The sequence below is a fragment of the Enhydra lutris genome, unplaced genomic scaffold (genome assembly GCF_002288905.1).
Source record: "Enhydra lutris kenyoni isolate GAN:26980312 unplaced genomic scaffold, ASM228890v2 scaffoldscaffold21, whole genome shotgun sequence".
NCBI classification, from domain to species: domain Eukaryota; kingdom Metazoa; phylum Chordata; class Mammalia; order Carnivora; family Mustelidae; genus Enhydra; species Enhydra lutris.
In genome coordinates, this window is record NW_019154105.1 from 36634846 (window position 1) to 36658359 (window position 23514).

The 23514-nt window shown below is 43.3% G+C and overlaps 1 protein-coding gene across 3 annotated transcripts in view; it reads right to left on the reverse strand.

Annotated features, from left to right (window-relative positions):
- Nucleotides 1-23514, reverse strand: part of LOC111149125 (family with sequence similarity 114 member A1) — a 75339-nt gene that overhangs the window by 48949 nt on the left and 2876 nt on the right. The window contains exons 2-4 of one of the 3 annotated variants that reach the window (XM_022506055.1): nucleotides 16891-16944; nucleotides 16046-16404; nucleotides 4429-4516 (exon numbers count right to left, since the gene is read on the reverse strand). In XM_022506055.1, coding sequence (XP_022361763.1) covers nucleotides 4429-4516; nucleotides 16046-16402 — 445 coding nt within the window. In that variant the 5' untranslated portion in view covers nucleotides 16403-16404; nucleotides 16891-16944. Of the gene's footprint in view, nucleotides 1-4428; nucleotides 4517-16045; nucleotides 16405-16890; nucleotides 16954-23514 lie in introns of those variants that run through there. The other 2 variants (XM_022506057.1, XM_022506056.1) reach the window with 2 other exon arrangements.

The following is a 23514-nucleotide window of genomic DNA, read 5'->3' on the forward strand; positions in this document are numbered from 1 at the left end:
ATTTCACATAAGCAGTGGGGTCACTTTTTCTCCTTTGCCCTTAACCTCGGGGTCAAAGTAGTGAGGCAAAGAGACAAAAATACAAAAATACAGAGTAGTAAAAAGTATCAGTTTTTTGTCTTTTCCCATTTAGCACAGGGGTTATAAATATCTTTCTCCTTCTATATATAGCCACAGACTAGGAATCATCATGTTACGGAAATTGGAAAGAATCTTCAAAGGTCTCAACTTCCCCTACCCATACTTTTCCAAATAAGGAATCTGAGTCTGAGAGAGGTTAAGGGCTTGGTGTTGCTAGTTAGTGACCACCCTCGTGATCCCACATTAGGAGCAGTGAAGACCAGGGCTCACGTCTGTAGGACTCCTGCTCCAGTGCTCTTTCCAAGAGAGAACCACCTTCCAAACGTTTCGAGTCTCCAAGTGCTCCCCTGCTAACTCCACATAGCTCAAACTACTCTGACTGCAGTCTTTCAACACGTGTAAGAAGGACTGGCTTCTATTTCCAGTGCTCAATTGACAGCCCTGTGTTCTGTTACTGACTCGGTGTTTTGCGATCCTGTCTGTGGCTGGAATTACCCTGGGGGTAGTAACATGAGGTTTCTGAGGGGGAATCAATTGCAATGGAATACACAGTTATTTTCTTTCTTTACTTTCCACAGGCAATTTATAAACCTTCAAGAGCTCACCTACTGCTAGGAGCGCTCTGTTTTCCAATATGTTTCTTTGCCCTATGATAAGAACCTATTAGTGCTACAAAGTCTTGGGCGGGTGTCCTGGCTGTACATAACAGAGCCCTCACTGGCTTGCTTCTTTCCATCCCTAGGTAGCAGCTTGGTACGGACATCAACCCAGGATAGCTCCCATAACTTTGTAAACCCTATTTCACCCCTCTGTTTCAGGCTGTGAGCCTGGCTGTGGCACCTCTCCATTTGTGGGACGCTTGTGATCCCTGTTATCACTCCCATCCACCACCAAGCTTTCCAGCCTTGGAACCCGTAACTTCAGCCTCCTCCCACCGCCCCTTTACACTACAAGCTTTAGTTCTCTCTCATGTCCACACAGAGATCCTTACCCAGTTTTAAAGTATGTATTGCTATTACTTTAGCTACTATTGCTACAGAAAGTCATGCATGTCTTGACCAGAAATCTCCAAAAATAATGCCTCAGGAGCAACTTTGGGATGGCAGTTGGGGTTATTGCTTTTGCATTCATTGGGGTTCTGATGACCAGTGATGAGGGCCAAGTTTCAGCTCTACTTTTCTACGTATAGCTCCAATTTGTCTGATAGGATTCTTAGAACAGGCGTTGACATTTCAAAATTTCTTTGAGCGCTCTCGTGTGCCCTTTGGACACTGTGGAGGCAGATAAGGAAAAAAAAAATGCCAAGATTTAAATGCTTCTAAAAAGTCCAGCTCATCGCTAGAGCCATAAAAAAGAATTAGGTTTCTGGATTTGGTGGGGTAAGTGAGGAGGACTTCAAACAGAAGAGGGAAGCGTGGCAGGTGGTTTTGAGAGAGCGCCCCCTAGTGCACACAGCAGGGGTAATCCCTTCCCCTCTGAGCATGAGTAGGATCTTGAAATTGAAGGAATTTCACTCCCAAGATTAGGGGACATTATATAGCAAAGGTGAAGTGATCTTTCAGTTATAATTAAGGTCCTTAGTCCGTTGAATTTGAGTTTGTTAAAGGAGATCATCCTGGGGGTGGGGCTGATTTATCAGGCGAAACTTTAAAGGACGAGACCCTTCCTGAAGGGAGAGATCTGAAGCAGGGGGCAGAGATGATCCTGTTGGCTTGGAAGCAGGCAGCCTAGAGGAGCGGCGGGCGACCCTGGCCAATAACCAGCAAGAAAATGGGGGGTGCCAAGCCTACAACCTCAAGGAATCTGATTTTTCCAACAATTGGAATAACCTCAGGAGACGACCTTGGATATCACACAAGAACGCAGCCGGCTGACACCCTGATTTCAGCCTGGTAGGTCACTTGGCAGGGAACCTAACTTCATTCTGATATTTTACGGGGCGATGTGCAAATGTCACACAATCTCTGAAACCGTCTCTCTGCACCCACCAGAGCAGGGAAGGAGGTGCCAGGGACTGGCACAGTGATCCCGCCGGTCCACGACCGTTCTCTCTCTAGGCTTTTCCAGATCAATTACTGCGCAAAGCCAGGAGAGAACCACCAGACGTTTTCAGGGGTGGCCACATGAACAAGATCCAGCATTTCTCATCTTCGTGGTGCCTTAGACGCAGGGAAACGTCTAGAGTAACGGCAAACTCAAGCACAGGCCACAGATTAACACACTGACTTCAGATCAAATTAAAAGATGTGTGCCCCCCAGGATGAGTTGGGACCCACTGAGGAATTACATCCTGCTTCTTAAGTAGTAAAGCTAGCATCAGCTACTGGTTGCACTTGAACCAAGTAACAAAACCCAGAGGCCTTGGAATGCAGTCCACCTGACCACGGCTGCCCCAGGCGCTCTCTGTGCAAGGGTCAGATTACAAGAGGACACCTAAGAAGATAATGGGTGGTAAATTCAACAGGCAAGCTATCTGTTGGGGGGACGGAAAACTTTGTAAGGATCCAGCGAAACTCAAAGTCCAAAAGTTAGATGTAGCTGCTGGCTGATGAGAAACCGTCACAAACACGAGAGCTGATGGCAGGTCCAGGAAGGGGCACCTGTACCCAAAGCATCTGACCTGTGACTTGCAGGGCAAGGGATTTCAGTGCTTACCGGGGAAGGAACTTATGTTTAGATTTTTTATGGGCAAGTAAATCCTTTGTCCATAATGGAAGCTTTTGAAGCACCAAATTCATTATAAGCCTGGATGTTTCTGGACACCATTATTGCTTCTAAAGCACCCAGAATACTTCATGTTTTATGACATAAACCACAAGGAGAGCTGCATAATTTGGTAGCCATGTTATTTACTGTTCTATGACTTATCAAATGTCAAAAACTTTTGGGCTCATGGTTTTGGCATCAGAAAGCACGGCACTCCTATGTGCGGTCGGTGGCAAGATCTACAGGAGAGCCCCTAAGAGCTCAAATGTTTTCCTTGGGAAGCAAGAGGCCTCCAGGCCCCTGTCTTCACTCTCTTGAAGAGACTTTGTCCTGCTCAGAACACAACACAGGCCCCTCTCCTATAACTTGGCTGGTTTTTCTATCTGTCCACGTAGTATTTGCAGCACAACCGGCCCCTTCAATCAGCAACAGAAAAAATCTGCTCTGCAGGGTCTCCCCAAAGGCCAACATTTATTCAACCGCCATCTTCTTCTTGCCAGAGCTCCCTGATGTTCCAGACACAGAATAGAGGAATGCAGTCGACCTGTTCTTACAGGCTCTCTATCTGATTAGATATTTGGCCCTTAGACCGTGACCATGGTCCACTGGAGTGGGACAAAGGACCTTCAGCCTTCCTATCCCTCCTGCTTTTAGGAGGTAACAGCCATGGACTACACCTTGAGAACACCTGACTTCAATGATCTCAGAGCTGTGTTACCCGAGGCTTCCCCTGTCCTGCTCCTCGCTCTCCACTGTCAAGATGAAATGCCTTTGCTAACTCAGCTTAGACACGTTGATGTTACACCTTCAGTTTTCACAAAGAAAGCCCATGAGAAATGGTCACATGAAGAATTTTTTGACAAACCTGTACCAATGAAGACATGGTCCACTATATCTTCTCCTTGTATACACAGAGCTAATACAAGAAATGTCTTCAAAAATATAACACCCGGAAAAGAAATTTATCCAGATAAACTAAGTTTTGGTTTATCATTCCATGAAAAATTGATAACCTACTGGCAACCAAGATGCTCAGAGTCAAGGTCAATGCTCAATTACTCTACCAGCCTTGCGATATATATTCTACATCCTTCATACCTGCATATTTTATTGAAATACTTCAAATCCTTCCAGGGAGTAGGTTAGTTGTATATTTTAAAACATTCAGGTGGGAGGACAAGGACAAAACTTTGAGAATATAAGACCCCAAATTGTATATCTTAAGATGCAATATAATATAATGCTTAAATCTGTACCACTTGGTTCAAATCTCAACCCAACGACTTCTGACTTTGGACAAGGTCTTAGCCTCTCTGTGATTCACCTTCTTTATCTCTAAATTGAGAAAATAAAAATACTTATTTCTAGGGCTATTTTGAGGAATAAATGTATCAATATACATGGTGATTCACCTTCTTTATCTCTAAATGGAGAAAATAAAAATACTTCTTACTAGGGTTATTTTGAGGAATAAATGTATTAATATACATGAAGCACTTAGAACAGAGAGTAAAAATGATTTGCTCTTATTATCTTGCGGGCTGATGGTAACCTCTACCAGTACGTGGTATGATCAAAATGTCAAATGCTATTATCAGGCTTCTGAACTTTATCCATTCAAATGCAACATATAATTCTTACCTACTGTAGCAGATGCTGATGAGAGCAGAGATTTGCCCCAGGAGCCCCAGCCTGCCCATCCTCCTCCACGGGAAGGTGAATCCACAGCCTACAGAAAAACAGATTAGCAGAGGACTAGCAATTCAGTATATGCAGGAATGGGAAAACAAAACAAAACAAAAAACAAAAAAACAAAACACAAAACCCTTGTTTTGAAACAAAAAAGAGATTTAAGAAAAAAAAAATCACCAGTAACCATATCTCCCTGGCTTAAAGTTCATAAGGGCCATAAAAGAATGCATAAAAGAATACCCACATTTCAATGTGTACTTTGGAACAAAACTGATCAGTAGCCATGTTGGCTTGAAGTGAGAGGGAGGGAGTTTGATGTTAAGAAAGACCCCAAATATCCCCTAATCTGGAAGATAGGGACAAGGGCTGTAGGGGGAAATCATTTAACTTATTAGGGCACAAAGTGATTGGGAAAAGTTCAAAGCTCTGGCAACTTTAATGTAGCTAAACAAATGTTCTCTTCCAGGTAGAGGTAATTCTCCAACTCTGGGGTGATAGGAGGGAGCTCTGATGGATGACAGGTGAAGTGTCTAGAAAAGCACCAATAAGCCTGGAGATGGATCGCAGCCAATAGGTAGCCTTTTGAGGTAGACACCCACCTTTCTTTCTTTCTTTCTGTCTTTCTGTCTTTCTTTCTTTCTTAAGACTTACTTATTTTGAGAGTGGAAGAGAGAGACAAGGGGGGTGGTTGGGAGGAAGAAGAAGAGGGATAGAGAGTCTTAAACAGCCTGCATGACCCTGAGATCACGACTTGAGCCAAAATCAAGTCGGATGTTCAACCAACTTAGCCACCCAGGTGCCCCGAGATGGACACCTTTCAAGGTGTCTTTCACTGTCCCTGGGCTCTGTGAGTTCAAATTCTTCTGCTTAAGTACTTGGATTAAGATTGAGAGATTGGTTTAGCTTGAGTTGGTTGCCTGAATAGAAGATGAAAACTCAGGCAACGTAGGGTGACCATATTCCATCCGTCTTGCTGACTAAGGATTAAGAGAAATCAGCGTGAGCAGAATGAAGGAGATATGTTTGGAGAAGCTGTTGAATTCCTGACAGCTTCTCAGCCCCTGGTTTCTGTCCCTCCTCAAGACCCTATCACATCTTCAAGTTCCATGAGATTCCTGCATCGTCAGTGAGTCTGTCTGTCTGTTTCTTTTTTTAAATGTTTTGCTCACTGATGTGTATCCCCAGAGCCTAGAAGAGTACATGGCATATAATAAGTGCTTAATACATTTATTTGTTGAGTGACTGACTAAAATTCATCCATTTTCTTAAGTATGTCATAGTTTTTGTTACTTGCACCCAAAGAGCCCTGACTTGGGTAGTGGAACTACAGCTTTCCCTTCTTATCTAGGAACACATTCTAGAAAATGAGGCAAGAATACATTAGGAGTAATACTTTAGGTGCTGGAGAAATCACAGCTCTTTCCTCCAAAAAAGAAAAAAAAAAAAGGAAAGAAAGAAGTTCAGTGAAATATTCCTACAGATATTGTAGCTTCTATAACTTCTGACCTGAGGCTGGCCCATCAGTCAGTCCCCTTCCCTTCTCCCTCCTGCCTTCTACCTTTGGAGATCAGGGTGGTCATGTTAAATATTTGGGCCAACAGGATACAAATGGGAAGGCTTTTGCTTTCACGATAAACTACACACTTATGGCTGGCGCCAACTCTTCTCACATCCTTTCTTTCTGCCCTGAGTGTGAATATACTTGTAATGGCATCTGCTGAAGCAGCCATCTTTGCGGACATGAGGGAAAGGCCAGGGAACCACAGAGTCCCTGGTCCTGGGATTGTTGAGCTACTAAACCAATGTGAGTAGTTGACTGTCTTCATTCTTTCTGTTAAGTGAGAAAAAAAATAAGTTGCTATTTGATCAGCTACTCTGTGTTGAATTTTAGTTATTTGTACCCAAAGGCATTCTTAGCTGATTCACCTAGTAAACAGCAAACACCATCCATCAGTGTAGACTACTGGTCAAGAGAAAAGGGTATGGAATTAAATTGCTTGGGTTGGACTCCAGGCTCTGCCATTTGGGCAAGTTATTCAAGTCTTCTGAGACATCATTTACTCATTACAAAATGAGATACGGTAGTATAAGAACTGTAAGTATAAGAACCAATAACCTCACAGGGTTATTATGAATATTTAAAGAAAAAATTCATATAAAACTTTGAGCATAGTGTCTGGCACATAATAAATACTCCTCCATAATAATAACAAGAACGGGGCGCCTGGGTGGCTCAGTGGGTTAAAGCCTTTGCCTTCAGCTCATCCCGGGGTCCTGGGATCGAGCCCCGCATCAGGCTCTCTGCTCAGCGGGGAGCCTGCTTCCTCCTCTCTCTCTCTCTCTCTCTATGCCTGCCTCTCCCCCCTACTTGAGATCTCTCTCTATCAAATAAAAAAAATAAAATCTTTAACAAAAAATAACAAGAACAATAATAACAACAACAACAATAATAATAAACTGTTATATTTTTAACACTAAGAAGCAAAAAGCTTTGAAAGTTGGCTGACATTTATTTCAGTCTGGAAACAATGAGGAGCTTGTTAACATGAATGGAAATACTCAGGATTCATGACTGTCTGCTTTCATTTTTGGTGTCTACATTGATTTACTTCACATCTGCAATGGAAGCCAGTGGCAATTTTATACCATCAGGAAGACAGATGTAAGTCGGTGATTAATATCATTCTTTCACAGGACAAATCACTACCTATGTGATTAGGGAGAGTTAATACACTTAGGGGTGACAGCTTCCAACTCAAATTTATAATACTTAATACGCTCTGACAGCTGGTAATTGACTAGCAAATGAAAATAAATGTTAAATGAGTCTAGAACTTTTTGCAATATAAATGACTGCTTCAATTGCTTTATTAATAAAGCTCCTTTGACATTGAGCTGTGACCTCGTGATCAGCTATGAAAATATTCGTTATCTAAGGCAAGTACTCAAATGACTAAACATGCACATTTGATATAAAAACCATATTAACTAACGCTTCAACATGAATTCTCATCTTGAGTATCACCTCTGCTTCAAATGGCTCTAATGTTACACACTTAGGAGTCGATAAAGTAGGCAGCATGGATCTACTCAGATCTCTCATTTTCAAATATGGTCATTTTAAAGCCTTTTTCTCATCCTCATCCCATGTGACCCCCACCTCCTTTAACAGACAGCTTCCCATACGAATTTGCAGAGAAAACCGAGGCCACCAGATGGGAACTCTCTTAACTTCCTGCCTCTCCTCATAAACTCTCAGAAGAATGACCTCATTTCACAAGAGCAAATCAGACTTGGCTTGATCACGAGGGATATCCAAAACTCAACTGAAGATCATTTAAACATCAGCAACTGTTGTGTGATCCTAAGAATATGAAGAAAGCAGGATTCCATCAAGTTCAAAGTCCTTTAAATAGAAAAGATATGTACATACCTAGTGTCCCATTTAAAAGTCTTTATCATTAAATGGAAAATACATTGATTTATTCAGGCAATCAGATATACATGTATCATTAGATAGAAAAAAAGGTATGAATGTTAGAATTCCATTGATCTTGAAGGCCTTTAACATTTAGACGGAAACATAAGTACTTGTCATGAAAGATCAAAGATCAACCTGGTTGTCCTATATCCTTGAGTAGATCAAGAATCAGGTACTGTCCCTAGTTCACATCTGTAAGAACAAACCCTTTTTAGGTTTTGTCACTCATGACACAGCTGCTCTAAAAAGGGGCTCAGTGTGACATTCAGGGAGATGGAAATCTCTCTGGATAACTGCAGTTCTGTCAAAATATTTGCTTGAAAATGGCCTAAGTTATTTCCAAGCAATTTTCTTTCTTGGTGGGTATGCATCATTCCACTCTGGGAATATTTAAAATTAAATATAGAAAGGTTTAAAGCATCAACATCATACTATTAATATATTTATACATATTTGGTCTTTTCTGCACTATTGTTTAAGAAATTAGAGTGAAACTTAAAAAAAACAATTTAAAGTAAATAACTGAATGATTAGACTTTTTTTTTAAAGATTTTATTTATTTATTTGACAGGGATAGAGAGAGCATGCATAAGCAGGGGGAATGGCAGGCAGGGGGAGAAGGAGAAGCAGGCCCTCCCATGGAGCAGGGAGCCTCACGTGGGGCTGAATCCCAGGACCCCAGGACCCCAGGATCATGACCTGAGCCAAAGGGAGATGCTTAACCAACTGAGCCACCCAGGTGCCTAGAATGATTAAACTTCTGATTTTAAGTTGAAAACTTCCTAAGTTTATGTGTGGTATTATGACAACTAACAGGTCTTTAGGTCCACTCTATAATTTAAGTTAATAGGCTTATAATACTTCCTATGCTCTCAGCAAGGTTTTGTATGAGTAGATAAATGAGGTGCTCAAAAAAGAAAACAGAATATGTTACATTCATATAGACACAGTTTTAAAGTATTTGAACACACTTAAGTTGGTAAAAAGGGCCAATCATTCATCAAAAGTCCCTTGAAAGTGCCTGCTGAATTTTGCTAGACTTCCAAATAGAGTAAGATTTGTGAGATAAATATAAAGCCTAGGAAGCATTGCATTTTTGAATTTATAACCTTAATACATTGAACACCGATTGTTTAAGCCAAACTGAAAGTCCAAGAAGTCCCTTTTATTTTTTAATTTTTAAAAAAGATTTATTTACTTGAGAGAGAGAGAGAGAGATGGGGGAGGGGCAGAGGGAAAGGAAGAGAGGAAGAGAATCTCCAGCAGACTCCCCACTGAGTGCAGAGCCTGACGTAGGGCACAATCCCAGGACCCTGTCATCACAACCTGAGCCAAAATCAAAAGTCAGATGCTCAAGCAACTGAGCCACCTAGGCGCCCCATGAGTAGTGCTTTTTATGCACAAATACATACTGGCCTACACCAGTAGATGTAGATGGCCTACAACATCTAAACCCAAAGCTAACTTAACTGCACCCCCATTCACAATCACCTCCTTCCCTTCTAGCATTGCGGAAGTGACGTCTTCCTCTTAGTTATAACGATCACCTCTCCCTGAACTCTACTGGGCCTGGATGGGTTGGTCTTCCCTCCTCTCCTGGCTTTTCAACCTTTCCCCACCTGCTACTTTCCACACTCAATCATGGACATGATTCCTCCATCTTAAAACCAACAAATGAAAATCATCAATGACAAAATGTTTCTTTCAAGCCTATCTGTTGTCTGCTCTCCCTCCCACTTCTTCCCTCTTACAAGACGTGCCTACTCTCTGTACCTGCCCCCCTTCATTCCTCCCCCTGCCACAGGACTCTCCCATGGCCACCACGAGTGCATGAAACCATTCTCATTAGGGTCACAATGGCTTCCTTTAGTCATTCATCTTGTGACCTTTTACTAGCGTCTGTAGCTTAACCACATCTCCAGTCTTAAACTACTCTCTTCTCATGGCTTCCATGCCCTAACTTCAGACTCTGACTTTCTTGGCCCATTTTTTCAGTTTACTTTAGAAAGTTCCTAAATGCATGTGGTGACATTATGTGGGGTGCTTAATTAAGCGGCAATCCAAGTGCTTCCAGCATTCTAAGAGAATATGCGTAGTTCGGGGTGGTCAGCTGTCATCCTAATCAGGAAAGCCATACTCCAGAGGCATACAGCACGAGCATTTCTATGATCTGTCACTTTATTAACACCTGATGCTTTGCTAATTAGTCTACTGAATTGTAGAAGTGGATTTTGTCTGGTGGACACCGTGAAATATTAACTAGCATTCTGAATACGTGAAAGGGGGTCTACATGATGAAATTAAAGGTATTCAAGACTTACAGATGGCTACATTTATTTTAGAATCTCTTTCTATCTTTTCATGAACATGGCATAAGAAAGGTTTTTGCCTTGTGTAAGATGGAGTTCTCCAACCAGCTCTGAAATCTGGAGAGTTCTAGTTTCTCTGATGCCAGCTCTAAAAGAAGAAAACCCTGCCTCTGGAATTTTAGGTGTTTGTCTTGAGTGAAACTCATTCAGGGTGGTAGCCAAAGCACCGAAAAGGACAGAATGATGGGATATTCTCCAGCCTATGTGAGAAATAGTTGTCGTGAACTATTTTTAAATTTCTGAGTAATTAATGTTCGATTTCAAAAGTCAGTGTGGTACGATGTGATTTGTGATCTGATTTCCCTTATAGAATGTGCTAAGATCATGAAGAGATGAGGTAGCCCTTTCCATCTCAACTTCTGGCTACCACAAGCTATCATAAAGAATCTAAAAGCCAAGTGGGCTTAGGGATGGGAACCTTCCAGGGCCAAGGCTTTGGCTTCTGTGCTTCTCTATTAACATGTAACACTGGAAGCAATCTCACCCACTCCCATTTCTTAATGTCCAGGTATTAATGGCCTCCAAATCTCTCTTCTGGGCTCCAGGCTATAATTAACCAACTGCCCTAAAGTCCCTTGGATGTCCCATGGTACACTCAATACTGAACTCACCATCTTCTCATCTCACCTGATGCCCCAACTAGCTCTTTCTGTAATCGCAGTGTTAGTAGTTCCCAAACATTAGTCTATAGACTGACTAGAAGGGTATCACCTAGGGGAACTTATTAAAAACACACAGTCTTAGCTCCCACTGTGATCTTTTGAATAAAAATCTCAGTGTAGAGCCTAGGAATCTGAATTTTTTTAATTAAAGATTTTATTTATTTATTTGACAGAGGGAGAGAGATCACAAGTAGGCAGAGCAGCAGGCAGAGAGAGAGGGGGAAGCAGGCTCCCTGCTGAGCAGAGAGCCCGATGTGGGGCTCGATCCCAGGACCCTGAGATCATGACCTGGGCTGAAGGCAGAGGCTTAACCCACTGAGCCACCCAGGAGCCCCAGGAATCTGAATTTTTAACAATCTCCCTAGGTTAGTCCACTCTACCACCAGATTTAGGAATTACTGCCTTCTGTAGCCAAACTGCCCCAACATCTGCCAAAGTCGAACATTGAGTGCCATCACAGAGAGTAGGCTTAAAGGGGAAAATACCCAAAAAAGAACAGGAGTAAATCAACTTGTTCATTTAAGAGGGAAAAATCTGGTATCTGTGTGTCTTGGTCTATGCTCGCTCTTCTTTGTCTCCCTGGACAGCAATCTGATGGCTCTTACACATTCCGTTTTTCCTCTTCTAGGGAGAGAACTAACCAGTGGTCGTCTGTGTTTCTCTCTGTGAGTACCTTTAGTGATAACATTGGAATTCTTTACTTTCATAATCGACCTTATGTATTGGTTTTTAACAATAGAGATGACTTTTTTTCCACTCTGGGTAACATTTCTTGGTGTTAAGAACTTAGGGAAATTTGATTTAGATGGGATCTTGTAGGGGGTGATAGGCCAGTCTCTAAGAAGGTCCCAGAAAAATCTCTGGAAATCAGTGTCACTCCTTACTAACACTTGAGACAAACATCTTTAAATTGAGGCTGAAGATGTTCCTGACTCCTGAAGACTGATTTAAGTGGCCCATCTAAGGCTTCCATTGTGTCTGCCCTATCTAGTACCATAGGACATGCTCTCGTTACTTTCATACAACACTCTCTTCTCCAACTAGACCATAGGCATCCCGAAGACAGTGGAGCCACTCAGGTTCCTGCGCACAACATGTGTTGTCTTAGGGCTGGCAGAGACCCTTGAGAGTCTAACCTCCAATGTTCAAATGAGTCTGGGGACCATCTCTCATGGGTGTTGTAGAGTAGATCTTGTAGGAAGTCTCAACCCAATAGCTTCTAGTCTGTACATCATAACTGGCGAGAAAAAGAAGGAGCACCAAAGACAGAGTTCACCCCTCTGAGTGCAAAAACCACTGGCGTCTTCTCTGGTCCCCTCCTAGTCACAGCCCTACCGGTCAGGTTATAGCTGCTGGGCTGACTCAGGCAAAGGTGAAGCTTATAAGGTGGGTTTCGAGGGGACCCAGACCCAAAGTGACGATGCAGATACAAGTCACTTAAAGAAAAAAAAGTAGGGCGCCTGAGTGAGTGGCTCAGTAGATTAAAGCCTCTGCTTTCGGCTCATGATCTCAGGGTCCTGGGATCTACCTCCGCATCGGGCTCTCTGCTTGGCGGGGAGCCTGCTTCCTCCTCTCTCTGCCTGCCTCTCTGCCTCCTTGTGATCTCTGTCTGTCAAATAAATAAATAAAATCTTAAAAAAAAAAAATATATATATATATATATATATATATCTAAGCACAAAATCTAGTGTGTCCTAGAAGACACTGGTTAAATTTTCTCAAAAGCTATTCTGCCAGCTTTCTGTTTGTATTTTTGTTGTTGTTGTTTTTGGTTTTTTTGGATCTTTGTTTTGTTTTGTTTTGTGCTTTGTTTGTTTTAACAAAGCAGACATTTTCCCCTAGGAGCTTGTTTAAAGGGATAATGGGATTTTTTTAGGCTCAGATATACCTGGAATCAAGTAGGCTTCTGAGCCTGGCTGTCTTCCTATTGGCCCTGCCATTCCTCGGGGGCCTGGTGTTCAAAATCCACTGTCAACTTGTAAATGAACTTTTGATTCAAGGTTTTCTTTAGAATTAACTCTCTTCTACATCAAGAGAAAAATCATTTTCATCACTTCAAAAGGATTTTTCCTAAGTGTCCAACAAGGCAATAAACTAGAGCAACTGAACAATGCTTGGAGACAAGGCACAACACTGACTTCTTGTATAGACTTAAAAGGATAAATTACCAAGAGAGACAGTAGAACCCTCTTCTCTGGGTAATCCTTAAAAAGAGACTAAATTTGTACCTACTTTCAAGGGTTTAAATATGACCTGGGTGGAAGAGATATCCTCTTCCGGCAAGGCCCTCCTGCCAGCCACATCAGCTTTCTGCCTTCTTAGAGCAAATATACTGACGGACATTCCTCCCACAACTGGGTTTCATCTGCGCTCCTGGTGCAAGGCCACACGCAGACACCCAGAGCCACAGTCCCGATGGCCACACGCAGACACCCAGAGCCATGGTCCCGATGGCCACACGCAGACACCCAGAGCCACAGTCCCGATGGCCACATGCATACACCCAGAGCCACAGTCCCAACCCCATGGCCAACATTTACACTTCCATCCAGATGGTTTTGGGATACCTCACAATGAAGAAATACTCCTTTCCAAGTCCTTGAGAACTATCAGTGTCACGCAGGGAGAGGAGGGCACTATTTGCTCACTGGCTCTAGCCCTGTAGCAGTAAGGAGGTCTATAAACAGCTTTCAAAGGCAGGTCATGATCCTGGAGTCCTGAGATCGAGTCCCACACCAGGCTCTCTGCTCAGCAGGGGGGGTCTGCTTCTCCCTTGGACCTTCCCCTTCTCATGCTCGCTCGCTCTCATTCTCTCTCTTTCTCAAATAAATAAATAAAATCTTAAAAGACCAGGACTCATTCAGTTTCCTCAAAAAATGAAGGAAGATAGGTAGGAGCATACTGACTTTTTCTTGTGCTCTCTTTTTTAGCAGTCTCATTTTCATTATTAGAAGTCTGGAATCGGAATGTATAATCTATCCACCAGGAGCATATATATTTTGAATTAGGGGAGCTTAAGTCATCTCGGGTCAGAAGGCTGTGGCCAAAATATGGTTTTCTGAATGAACAAAGATATTTATTGACAGTGGCACTTAGGATAAGAATTGAGAACCAATGCTTCCCACAATAGAAAGCATGCAGGAAAAACAGGTTCCGGAGGCAGGTACATGGGTGAATGTAGCTATAGGATTTTTAAATATATATCCTGTTGGCTCTGTTTCTCTGGGGAACCGACTACTAGAGCGTCAGTATTTTCTAAAGCTTTCCCAGGGGTTGAAATGTTCAGCTGGAGTTGAGAACCTCTGGTCTAGGAGTACTTAATCCCTTAGGGGGTCTGTGGGTGGCTTTGAAGGGTCTGAACCCTTGGAACTCAAAGACGAAATTGTGCCTGTATGTTTCCCGGACCTCGTTCAAGCTCTCAGCTGGTCCTCAGATTCCCTTCCCTGACATCCCTCCACAAGTTTGCTTTTGTTTAAGTATCTCTGGTCACAGGAAACACCCGCCTCTCTGAGGGAATCCATCTCCTCTGGAAACAGTTCTAGAAGTCAACCCTCTTTGGCACCTGGGTGGCTCAGTGGGTTAAAGCCTCTGCCTTTGGCTCAGGTCATGATCTCAGGGTCCTGGGATCGAGCCCTGCATCGGGCTCTCTGCTCAGCGGGGAGTCTGCTTCCCCCTCTGCCTGCCTCTCTGCCTACTTGTGATCTCCGTCAAATAAATAAATAAAATCTTAAAAAAAAAAAAAGTCAAACCCCTTGAGGAAACTGAGGCACAAGGAGCCTTATTTTTGAATAAAAGAATCACAAAACACTAGTCAGAAGACTACCTTGTGCTGTTCATGTGAAAATTCTTCATTTTATCAAGGGAAAAACAGAGGTACGAAGAAATTAGATGTTTTGCCCAAATTAATAGTGTTAATGTTAGGTATGAGGGGGAAAGCCAGGCCCCCTGGTTCCCTGTTTGGTGTCCTCCCTTGACTGTAGGCAGTAGAGTCCCTTCATGGAGGTAACCCACAGTGGGACACTTCAGAGGAGCAGGGCTGGGGCCTGACTGAGGAAAAAACCCCGATTCCCCGTCTCCTACCTTCGCTCTGAAAAGCAGACTCGGAAGGGAGTGGCCCGCTTCCTTCTTCCATGCTGAATGCCTCTCCATCCCTGCCAGCCCCGTGACTGAAGATGAAGATGACAAGAAAACCCAGCTCAACGGTCACCCTGATGCTGTAAGAGGTACCAGCTGGGAGACACTGGTCTATTTTATCCCCCAGAAAGATGGGCGCAGGCACCGAAAGGAAGGGGCCATGAACACGTTCTGCCTCTGGTCTTCTGGAAGGTGTTGGGTAATGATAAGATAGTGATCTGATGGTTTAAAATTGAAGTGTTTAGGATGGAATCAGGCTCATTAATAACTCAGTGTCCTTAGGTTCAGCATTTCAATATCTTCCATTTGTTACCAAGTAGCTTAACATCTCCCCAGGTTGCTTCCTACCTCTGAGTCGGATTGTCTTGTCTATAGATGAAGGTTAATAATATCCAGCTTAGAACCTCAGTCATTGGGTGGCTCAGTCATTAAGCGTCTGCGTTAGGCTCAGGGCATAATCCCAGGGTCCTGGGATCAAGTCCCCCATTGGGCTTGCTGCTCAGGGGAAGCCTGCTTCTCCCTCTGCCACTCCCCCTGCTTATGTTCCCTCTCTCACTGTCAAATAAATAAATAAAAACTTAAAAAAAAAAAAAGAGCCTCAGAGAACTGTTGCATGGAGTGAATTACCTAAGGGGCCAGTGGGGCACTTGGCATACAGGGGATGTGGCCAGTCTTTGGTGGCTGTTACTATTATCACCACAATTATCAAAATGCAAATATTATACTGCCCAATTATTCTCCTATCTGCCTGCCTGCCTGTCTTTTCTCACCACACGACACCCTTTTGAAGACCAGACAGGATGTCACAGTATATTCTGAAATCCCCCGATCTCCATAAGCATAGAAAATACCCCGATCTGTGCCCATGGCAGGTATCAGGGAGAACTTGGGGTGAACTGAATAGAAAAGACCCCACCTACCGGATTAATCTGTTCTTTCAGGGGTATTTCCGATCCAAGCTCTGCCTCGAGGCTGACAGGGTCAGTGCATTCAACAAGCGTGTCGTCAGTCACTTCTCCATTAAGGGGGGGCTCCATGACACTGCTGTGTTGAGGCCACTCAGGGTGCCCAGAGTCAGTGGTCTCTGCACCCTCGACAGTGGCATTTTCATGCCCATCGCCTCTGGAATCAGCTGCTGTCGGCTCGTTTGAAATCACAGCTGAATCACAGGGCGCTTCTGTGTCTTTGGGTGAAAATTCACTCTCTTCAGGCATCTTGGCAATTTCTGCTTTGTCTCCAGTGGCTGAGGCGCCACTGGTGTCGTCAGACATTTTCATTCCTGTCAACAGGATTACAAACATTTTCTGCTTTAATCTGAATTGTTAAACTTGAATCCAAAACCCCAAATAATCAAATCTGGCAGTAGAAGGGTTTCTTCTACCAATAAGAAACTTTATGTACCCTTGGGGTAGGCTGAACTATGGTCCCCAAAGATATCCTTATCCTAATCCTTGGAATCCGGGAATGTTACCCTTACGCAGCAAAAAGAATTTTGCATATATGGTTGAATTAAGGATTCTGGGATGGGGTGATTATCCTGGGTTATGTGGGTGGGTCCTAAATGAAATTATAAGTGTCCTTAAAGAAAGACAGAAGGAGATTTGATTACAGAGAGGAGAAGGTGACGAGAGGGCAGGAGCAGAGGTTGGAGTAATGAAGACAAAGGAAGGGCCATAAGCCAGGGGCTATGGGGATTTGTAGCCACCAGAGGCTGCAAAAGAGAAACGATTCTCCCCTCAGAGATGCCAGAAGGAACCAGACCTACCAACACCTTGACTTTAGCTTGGTGAAGCTGGTTTTGGATGGCTGACCTCCAGAACTGTAAGAGAAGAAATCTGTGTTGTTATAAGCCACTAGTTTGTTGTAATTTGTTACAGCAGCTGTAGGAAACTAATACGACCCTAAAGTGCTATCTCTAAACTTTCATGGATCTCTTATGTGGTATGGGGGGGATATGTCTATGGAAACTAAGAGCATTATCTGTATCTGTGAAATTACTTAACATCACTTTATTAATTATAATTGTAGCAATAATGAGAATAAGCACAGAAAAGACCCAAGAGCTTATCAAAAACAACTTGACCTTTAGCTTTACAACATTGTCAGAGATTCACATCAAGAAAGAGACCTATGAACACATAAGTGTGCTTTGCTGGACACCAGCTGGTGAAGGTCTGAGCTTTATTTGGACAACAGTTTACACAGGGAAACACAGGAGTTGGGAGGAAAAGAAGGGCAGTTCACTCTTACGAAAGTACCTACAAAGCTGAAAACTCTTTTTGAAGCTTGCAAGTTATTATATCTTGTAGGACAGCACCATTTGACAGAAATTTTTGCAATGATGACAGTGTTCTATGTCTGCACTGTCCAATGTTGTAGTTAGTATCCACATATGCCCACTGAACATGGGACATGTGGCTGGTGCAACTGAGCACCTTTTTTTTTTTTTCAAGATTTATTTATTTGAGAAAGAGAGAGTGGGCCTAAGAGCAGAGGGAGAGGGAGAGAATCTCAAACATCCTCCCCACTGAGCCTGGAGCCTGATGTGGGCTTGATACCATGACCTTGATACCCTGCCCTTGAGATGATGACTTGAGCCAAAATTAAGAGACGGGTACTTACCTCACTGAGCCAACCAGGTACCCCCCAACCCAACTTTTTTTTTTTTTTAAAGATTTTATTTACTTGACACAGAGAGATCACAAGTAGGCAAAGAGGCCGGCAGAGAGAGAGGGGGAAGCAGACTCCCTGCTGAGCAGAGAACCCAATGCAGGACTCTATCCCAGGACCCTGAGATTGTGACCTGAGCCAAAGGCAGAGGCTCAACCCACTGAGCCACCCAGGCACCCCTCAACTTTTTAAAAATGGGTTCTACACCCAGCATGGAGCTCAATGCGGGGCTTGAACTCACCACCCTCAAATCAAGACCTGAGCTGAGATCCATGGCCAGAGGCTTAACCAACTAAGCCACCCGGCTGCCCCAGCAACTACATTTTAAATTTTATTTAATGTCAAATGATTTAAGTTTACATTTTACATAGGCATGTGTAGCTAGCAGCTACCTTACTGGATAGCACAGATCTAGAAGGCTAATTTGAGATGACAATTTTCTCAGGCTAACATGAAAACACAGTGTTCTCACTACACCGGATGCCACGTCTCAGTCTGATCAGTGGATATTTTTGTTGACCTCAGTGTTTACCAACTGGTAAAACCTCAAGTTGCCACTAAAGCCACGGTTTGTGAGAAGCCACTTAGCATACTGGCCACATGGAGTATAGGCTTCGAATCACACGCATGTGTAACTCTGGTCCCTCACAGAGCTGTCCCCAAGGTTGTCTGGCTAGTGTCTTTGCTCGTGCTCTGTTGTTCCCATTCCTTTCTCAAGGTTTCACATACCACTCTCCTGTTGTGAGTTTCAGATATCTACTTCATTCCATTGAGATGGAATATGAAGTAGTGGTTTCCAGAAGCTGAAGGAAGGGGAATGAGGAGGGACTTCTAATGGGCACAGATTTCTATGGTGTGGGAAGAAAATGTTTTAGAATTTAGTAATGGCTGCACAACTGTATGAATATTCCGTAGACCACTGAAACTGTACACTATCAAAGAGTGAGTTCAGTCATATGTGAATTATATCTCAATATATTAAGAGTATACACAATACGTACAACCTATGTTACATGTTAATAACACTGTTATTTAAAAAATTCTACTTCTGGATAAATAGTTCCCATGGCCAGCTGGACACTTGTTCCCATCCAAATGAAAACCTGTTGTCTTACCGCTAATACTTGTTCTTCCTCTTAACGGTGCCTAGACTTCCCCAATAACCCAGGCTTAAAACCTCAGGGCTGTCGAAAGCTATCATTTATTGAGTGCCTATTAAGGCAAGCTCCTCGCATATATTGTCTCCTGAGTCAGATATTAGGATCTCCATTTTATAGATGAGACAACGGAGGCTCAGTAAATGGCAGGTTTGAGATTTGAACCCATCTAACCTTGAAGTTGAACCATATCAGAACTGTATCTGCAGTGTCACCAGCATCTTCTCTTACATTTAACCAGTGCCCAAATCCTAGAGGCCCTTGATTCAGAAGTCATGTCTTACCTTTTACCTCTCTCCCCACGGACACCCCTCTAGCTCAGGCTCTCATTATGGTTCATGTTGATGATTTCAACACTGGGTTCACCTTCGCCTGTTGCTCTCCCTTTCACTTCCCCACCCTTCACCATCCCATTCCCATATTCTCAAGGCCTTTGCACCATTGAGATGAGGCCACCAGCTTTAGCTGGCATCCAAGCACCTCTGCACTCCAATCCCACCAGGCTTCCTCCCACTGTTCCCTTCCGAAACCTGGACCGAGACAGTGACATTCCCACGGCTGTTGGTTCAATATGTTGTGTTTCACACACTGAAGACCCATTGAAAAAACCACCATCTCCATTATTCGTTCTGCCCAACTGGATACCATTTTTCTTCTGCCAGATGCTTTGTGTCTAGCTCACCTTGGTTAGAGTTGCTTGAGGGTTTTCCTATTCTAGTACATTGTAAATACTATGAAGACAAGGGTCTTCCTTGTCTTGTTTTCGTATCTGATGTAGCACTTAACATGGTTTCTTGAACATAGTGGGAAGCTCAACACATATGTGTATTGTTATATTAATATTTTTGGAGACTTAAAATTAAAATGTAATTTGGATTAGTGTTTTTGTATTTCTTGAGCAAACACCCAGTGGTATGATTACTGGATTGTAGGTGTACCTCTGTGTTTATGGCATCATTATTTACAAGAGCCAAACTCTGGAAGCAGCGCAAGTGTCCCTCAGTAGATGAATGGAAAAAGATGTGAGATAGATATATCTCTCTCACATATATAGATATACATATCTATTAATATAATATATAATATATATATATATTATGCAGCCAGAAAAAAAGAATGAAATCTTGAAATCTTGGCATTTGCAATGACATGGAAGAAGCTAGAGTATAATGCTAAGTGAAATAAGTCAGAGAAAGACAATACCATATGATTTCACTTGTAGGTAGAATTTGGGAAAGAAAACAAAGAAAAAAAGAGAGAGAGAGACAAACCAAGAAACGGACTCTTGACTATAGAGAACAAACTGATGGTCACCAGAGGGGAGATGGGGGAAACAGGTGATGGGGATTAAGGAGGGCACTTGTGATGATCACCAGGTGTTGTACAGAATTGTGGAATTACCATATTGTATACCCGAAATTAACAGAACACCGTATGTTAATTATATTGGAGTTAAAGTTCTTAAAAATGTAATCTGAAATGAAAGCAAGCAGGAAATGCCTTTACCCCATTTACTTCTCAAGAGCTACCTTACAGCAAATGGTTCCAAACATTCTATATTCTCTTTCCTTTGTCCTTCATCACCCAATGAACTAAGAATGTCTCCTTACAAACAAAAATGCTTGAATTCAGTAATAACACTCCCGCAAACAAGTCTACGAGTGGGAAAGTCAAAAAATGCATACTTCGCTTTAGCTGCTATATAAAGTTGAGGATAGTCAAGGCGGGAGGTGATCTGCAATGAGTATGGTCAATGCCATCTGAAACAGGAGAGAAGGAAACAAGGCCACCGTACAGACAAGGGAGTTGCCGTGGCTCGTGGGAGGAAGGCGGAACTGAGTGAGGGTCTTGAGAAGCTACGGTCCTTTTAGAAACTTACAGAATCTTCTTGAAAATCTCTGAGTCAGGACTGGGCTAAGACAATTGGCAAATGGCAGCCTGCTGGCCACATCTTGCCCTGGTATGGGAAATAAGATTCTATTGGGACAGAGACACATTCATTTGTTGATATACCATCTATGGCTTCCCTAACACTGCAATGGTAGAATTGCATAGCTGAAAAGAACTTATGGCCAGACGCCTGGGGGGGGCTCAGTTGGTTAAGAGGCTGCCTTCGGCTCAGGTCATGATCCCAGGGTCCTGGGATCGAGACCCACATTGGGCTCCCTGCTCAGCGGAAAGCCTGCTTCTCCCTCTCTCCCACTGCCTGCAGCTCCCCTGCTTGTGTTTTGAATACCCTCTCTCTCTCTCTCTCTGCCAAATAAATAAAATCTTGGAGGAAAAAAAAAAAGACCTTATAGCCCACAAAGTCGCAAAGCCTAAAATATTTACGATCCGGCCCTTGACAAAAATGTTTGCTGACCCGTGGTCTAGGACATTGCTCCGGTGCCACGACCTAAACCTTTTTCCGTTTTATCCTATCCTCATCTGGTTCCTGGGGACATAAGGAGAATGGGTGCATGAATAAATGATGCTTCGCATCACTTTTGTTCCCACCTTGTATCCACCAGCAGCTGGTCAGAGGCACTGTCTGATAGTTTCATTTCTTTGTTTGAAAATCCTTATTATTCATCTGGACGACTAAGGCACTCCGAACTATTTCACTTTTCTAGAAGCAGGGATGTGAGAATAAACCTAGCTACAATAAACATTCCTGGGCAAAGAAAAAACATTTTGGATGTTTTATTGATTATGCTTTGCCCTAAATGCGTCTCCATGCTGTTCCTAATGGGCTCTAAAATACTTCAGGATCTATTGTGCGACTCTATTGTGTGACATACGCACAGCGTAGGTGAAACTTACAGGCGGGGGTGAAGGAGATGACGGGGGGTGGGGGGGGGGGGGGGGGGGTGGGGGGGGAAGGAGGGCGGGGCATGGTTGGTTAACATCAGGGGTGCCCTGTTCAGGAATATACTCTTCAGAGGTCTTGAGTTAGCATTCAAAATCTGTCACTGGGGGCACCTGGGTGGCTCAGTCAATTAAACATCTGCCTTTGGCTCCGGTCATGATCCCAAGGTCCTGGGATCGAGTCCTGCATCAGGCTCCCTGTACCTTGGGGAGCCTGCTTCTCCCTCTGCCTCTCTGTCTCTCATGAATAAATAAAATCTTTAATTAAAAAAAAATCTGTTACTGGGTGTTCCCTCTAGCTAGGGCTTCACTAACACCTTCTTTAGTCACTACCCCAGGCTGTGCTAATTAGCACAAGGGAGATTAGAAACCATTTTTCACCAGTGAAATGGGAAATGCTTCAGATAGGTGGACTGGCAAGCAATCACCCACAGGTGCGACCTGCCCTTCTGTTCCCAGGGCACAAGATTATTCTGGGTTCAGCAGCTTAGCGCTCTTTGAGATGGACATTTTCTAGTTCTGCCTTGATTGTGAGAGCACCCAAAAGCCTGACTGGGTTAGCCGAGTCCTGCCTCTAGAGCAGTCCATGCCAGAGGTCCCAAAGGATGGAGATTTCATCAAGCTTCTAAGAACAAGCTGAGGGTCCAGGTGACTTAGGTCTGTTCACCTCAGCTGTAGAAACAGCTGTAGAAAAATGGCTGAGCAAAACCTCTTTTCCCTGTGACCGCCCTGCCTTCAACCATCAACAGGAAGCCATCCCTTCAGAAATACCCCAAATAAGATTTTGAACCCATACTGTTAAAAATATTGACCATCAACTCATACATTTAGAAGACTGTATTTTGACATCAGTTGGGATAATAAAAATGACCACCACACTGTTCACCCTACTTTAACTGCTAATTGTATGTATCTTTTTTTTTTTTATTTGACAGAGAGAGAGATCACAAGTAGGCAGAGAGGCAGGCAGAGAGAGAAGAGGAAGCAGGCTCCCTGCTGAGCAGAGAGCCCGATGTGGGGCTCGATCCCAGGACTCTGAGATCATGACCTGAGCCAAAGGCAGAGGCTTTAACCCATTGAGCCACCCAGGCGCCCCTAATTGTATGTATCTTTAATCTCTGTTTACTTTGACCAGTTACAGGTCTCCGTTTTCTCTAAACCAAAACCAAACCCCCAAATCTTCGTTAGCTCTGGTCGACCTTCATCTCCTCTGCGTGTTAGGACAGGAGAGATGTAATCCGTTTTGAAGACTGTGCCCTTGTATCCGAGGCCATTAGAAACTGTTGTATCCTAAAGACAGCTGTTCAGACACAGTGACCATCAGAGTGCACTCAGACTACAGCTGTGACACGCGCTATTTCCTGGGACAGTCCCTATCTTAGCCTGGGTGCCCCAGAAGCGGTAAGACATAAATCTCTCCCGATTTAGGGTTTGGAACACTCATCACCGCAGCCTGTCTTGATGCTAGTGAAACTGAACCCACAGAAACAAGGAGTCTTCTTTGGGAAACTTCAAGGAGAGGAAGAGTAGCATATAAAGGAGCCTTTGTGGGCTGGGAATAAGTTAGTTTTTCATGAGTAAATTCATTCATCACCTAAAATGCTCCCAGAACTATGTGAGGTATTGGAGGAGGAACACCATGGGCTCCAAAAATAAGTTCAAAACGGAAGACATGGCTACTATCCTTCAGAAAATGAATAATCTGTTTTCACATT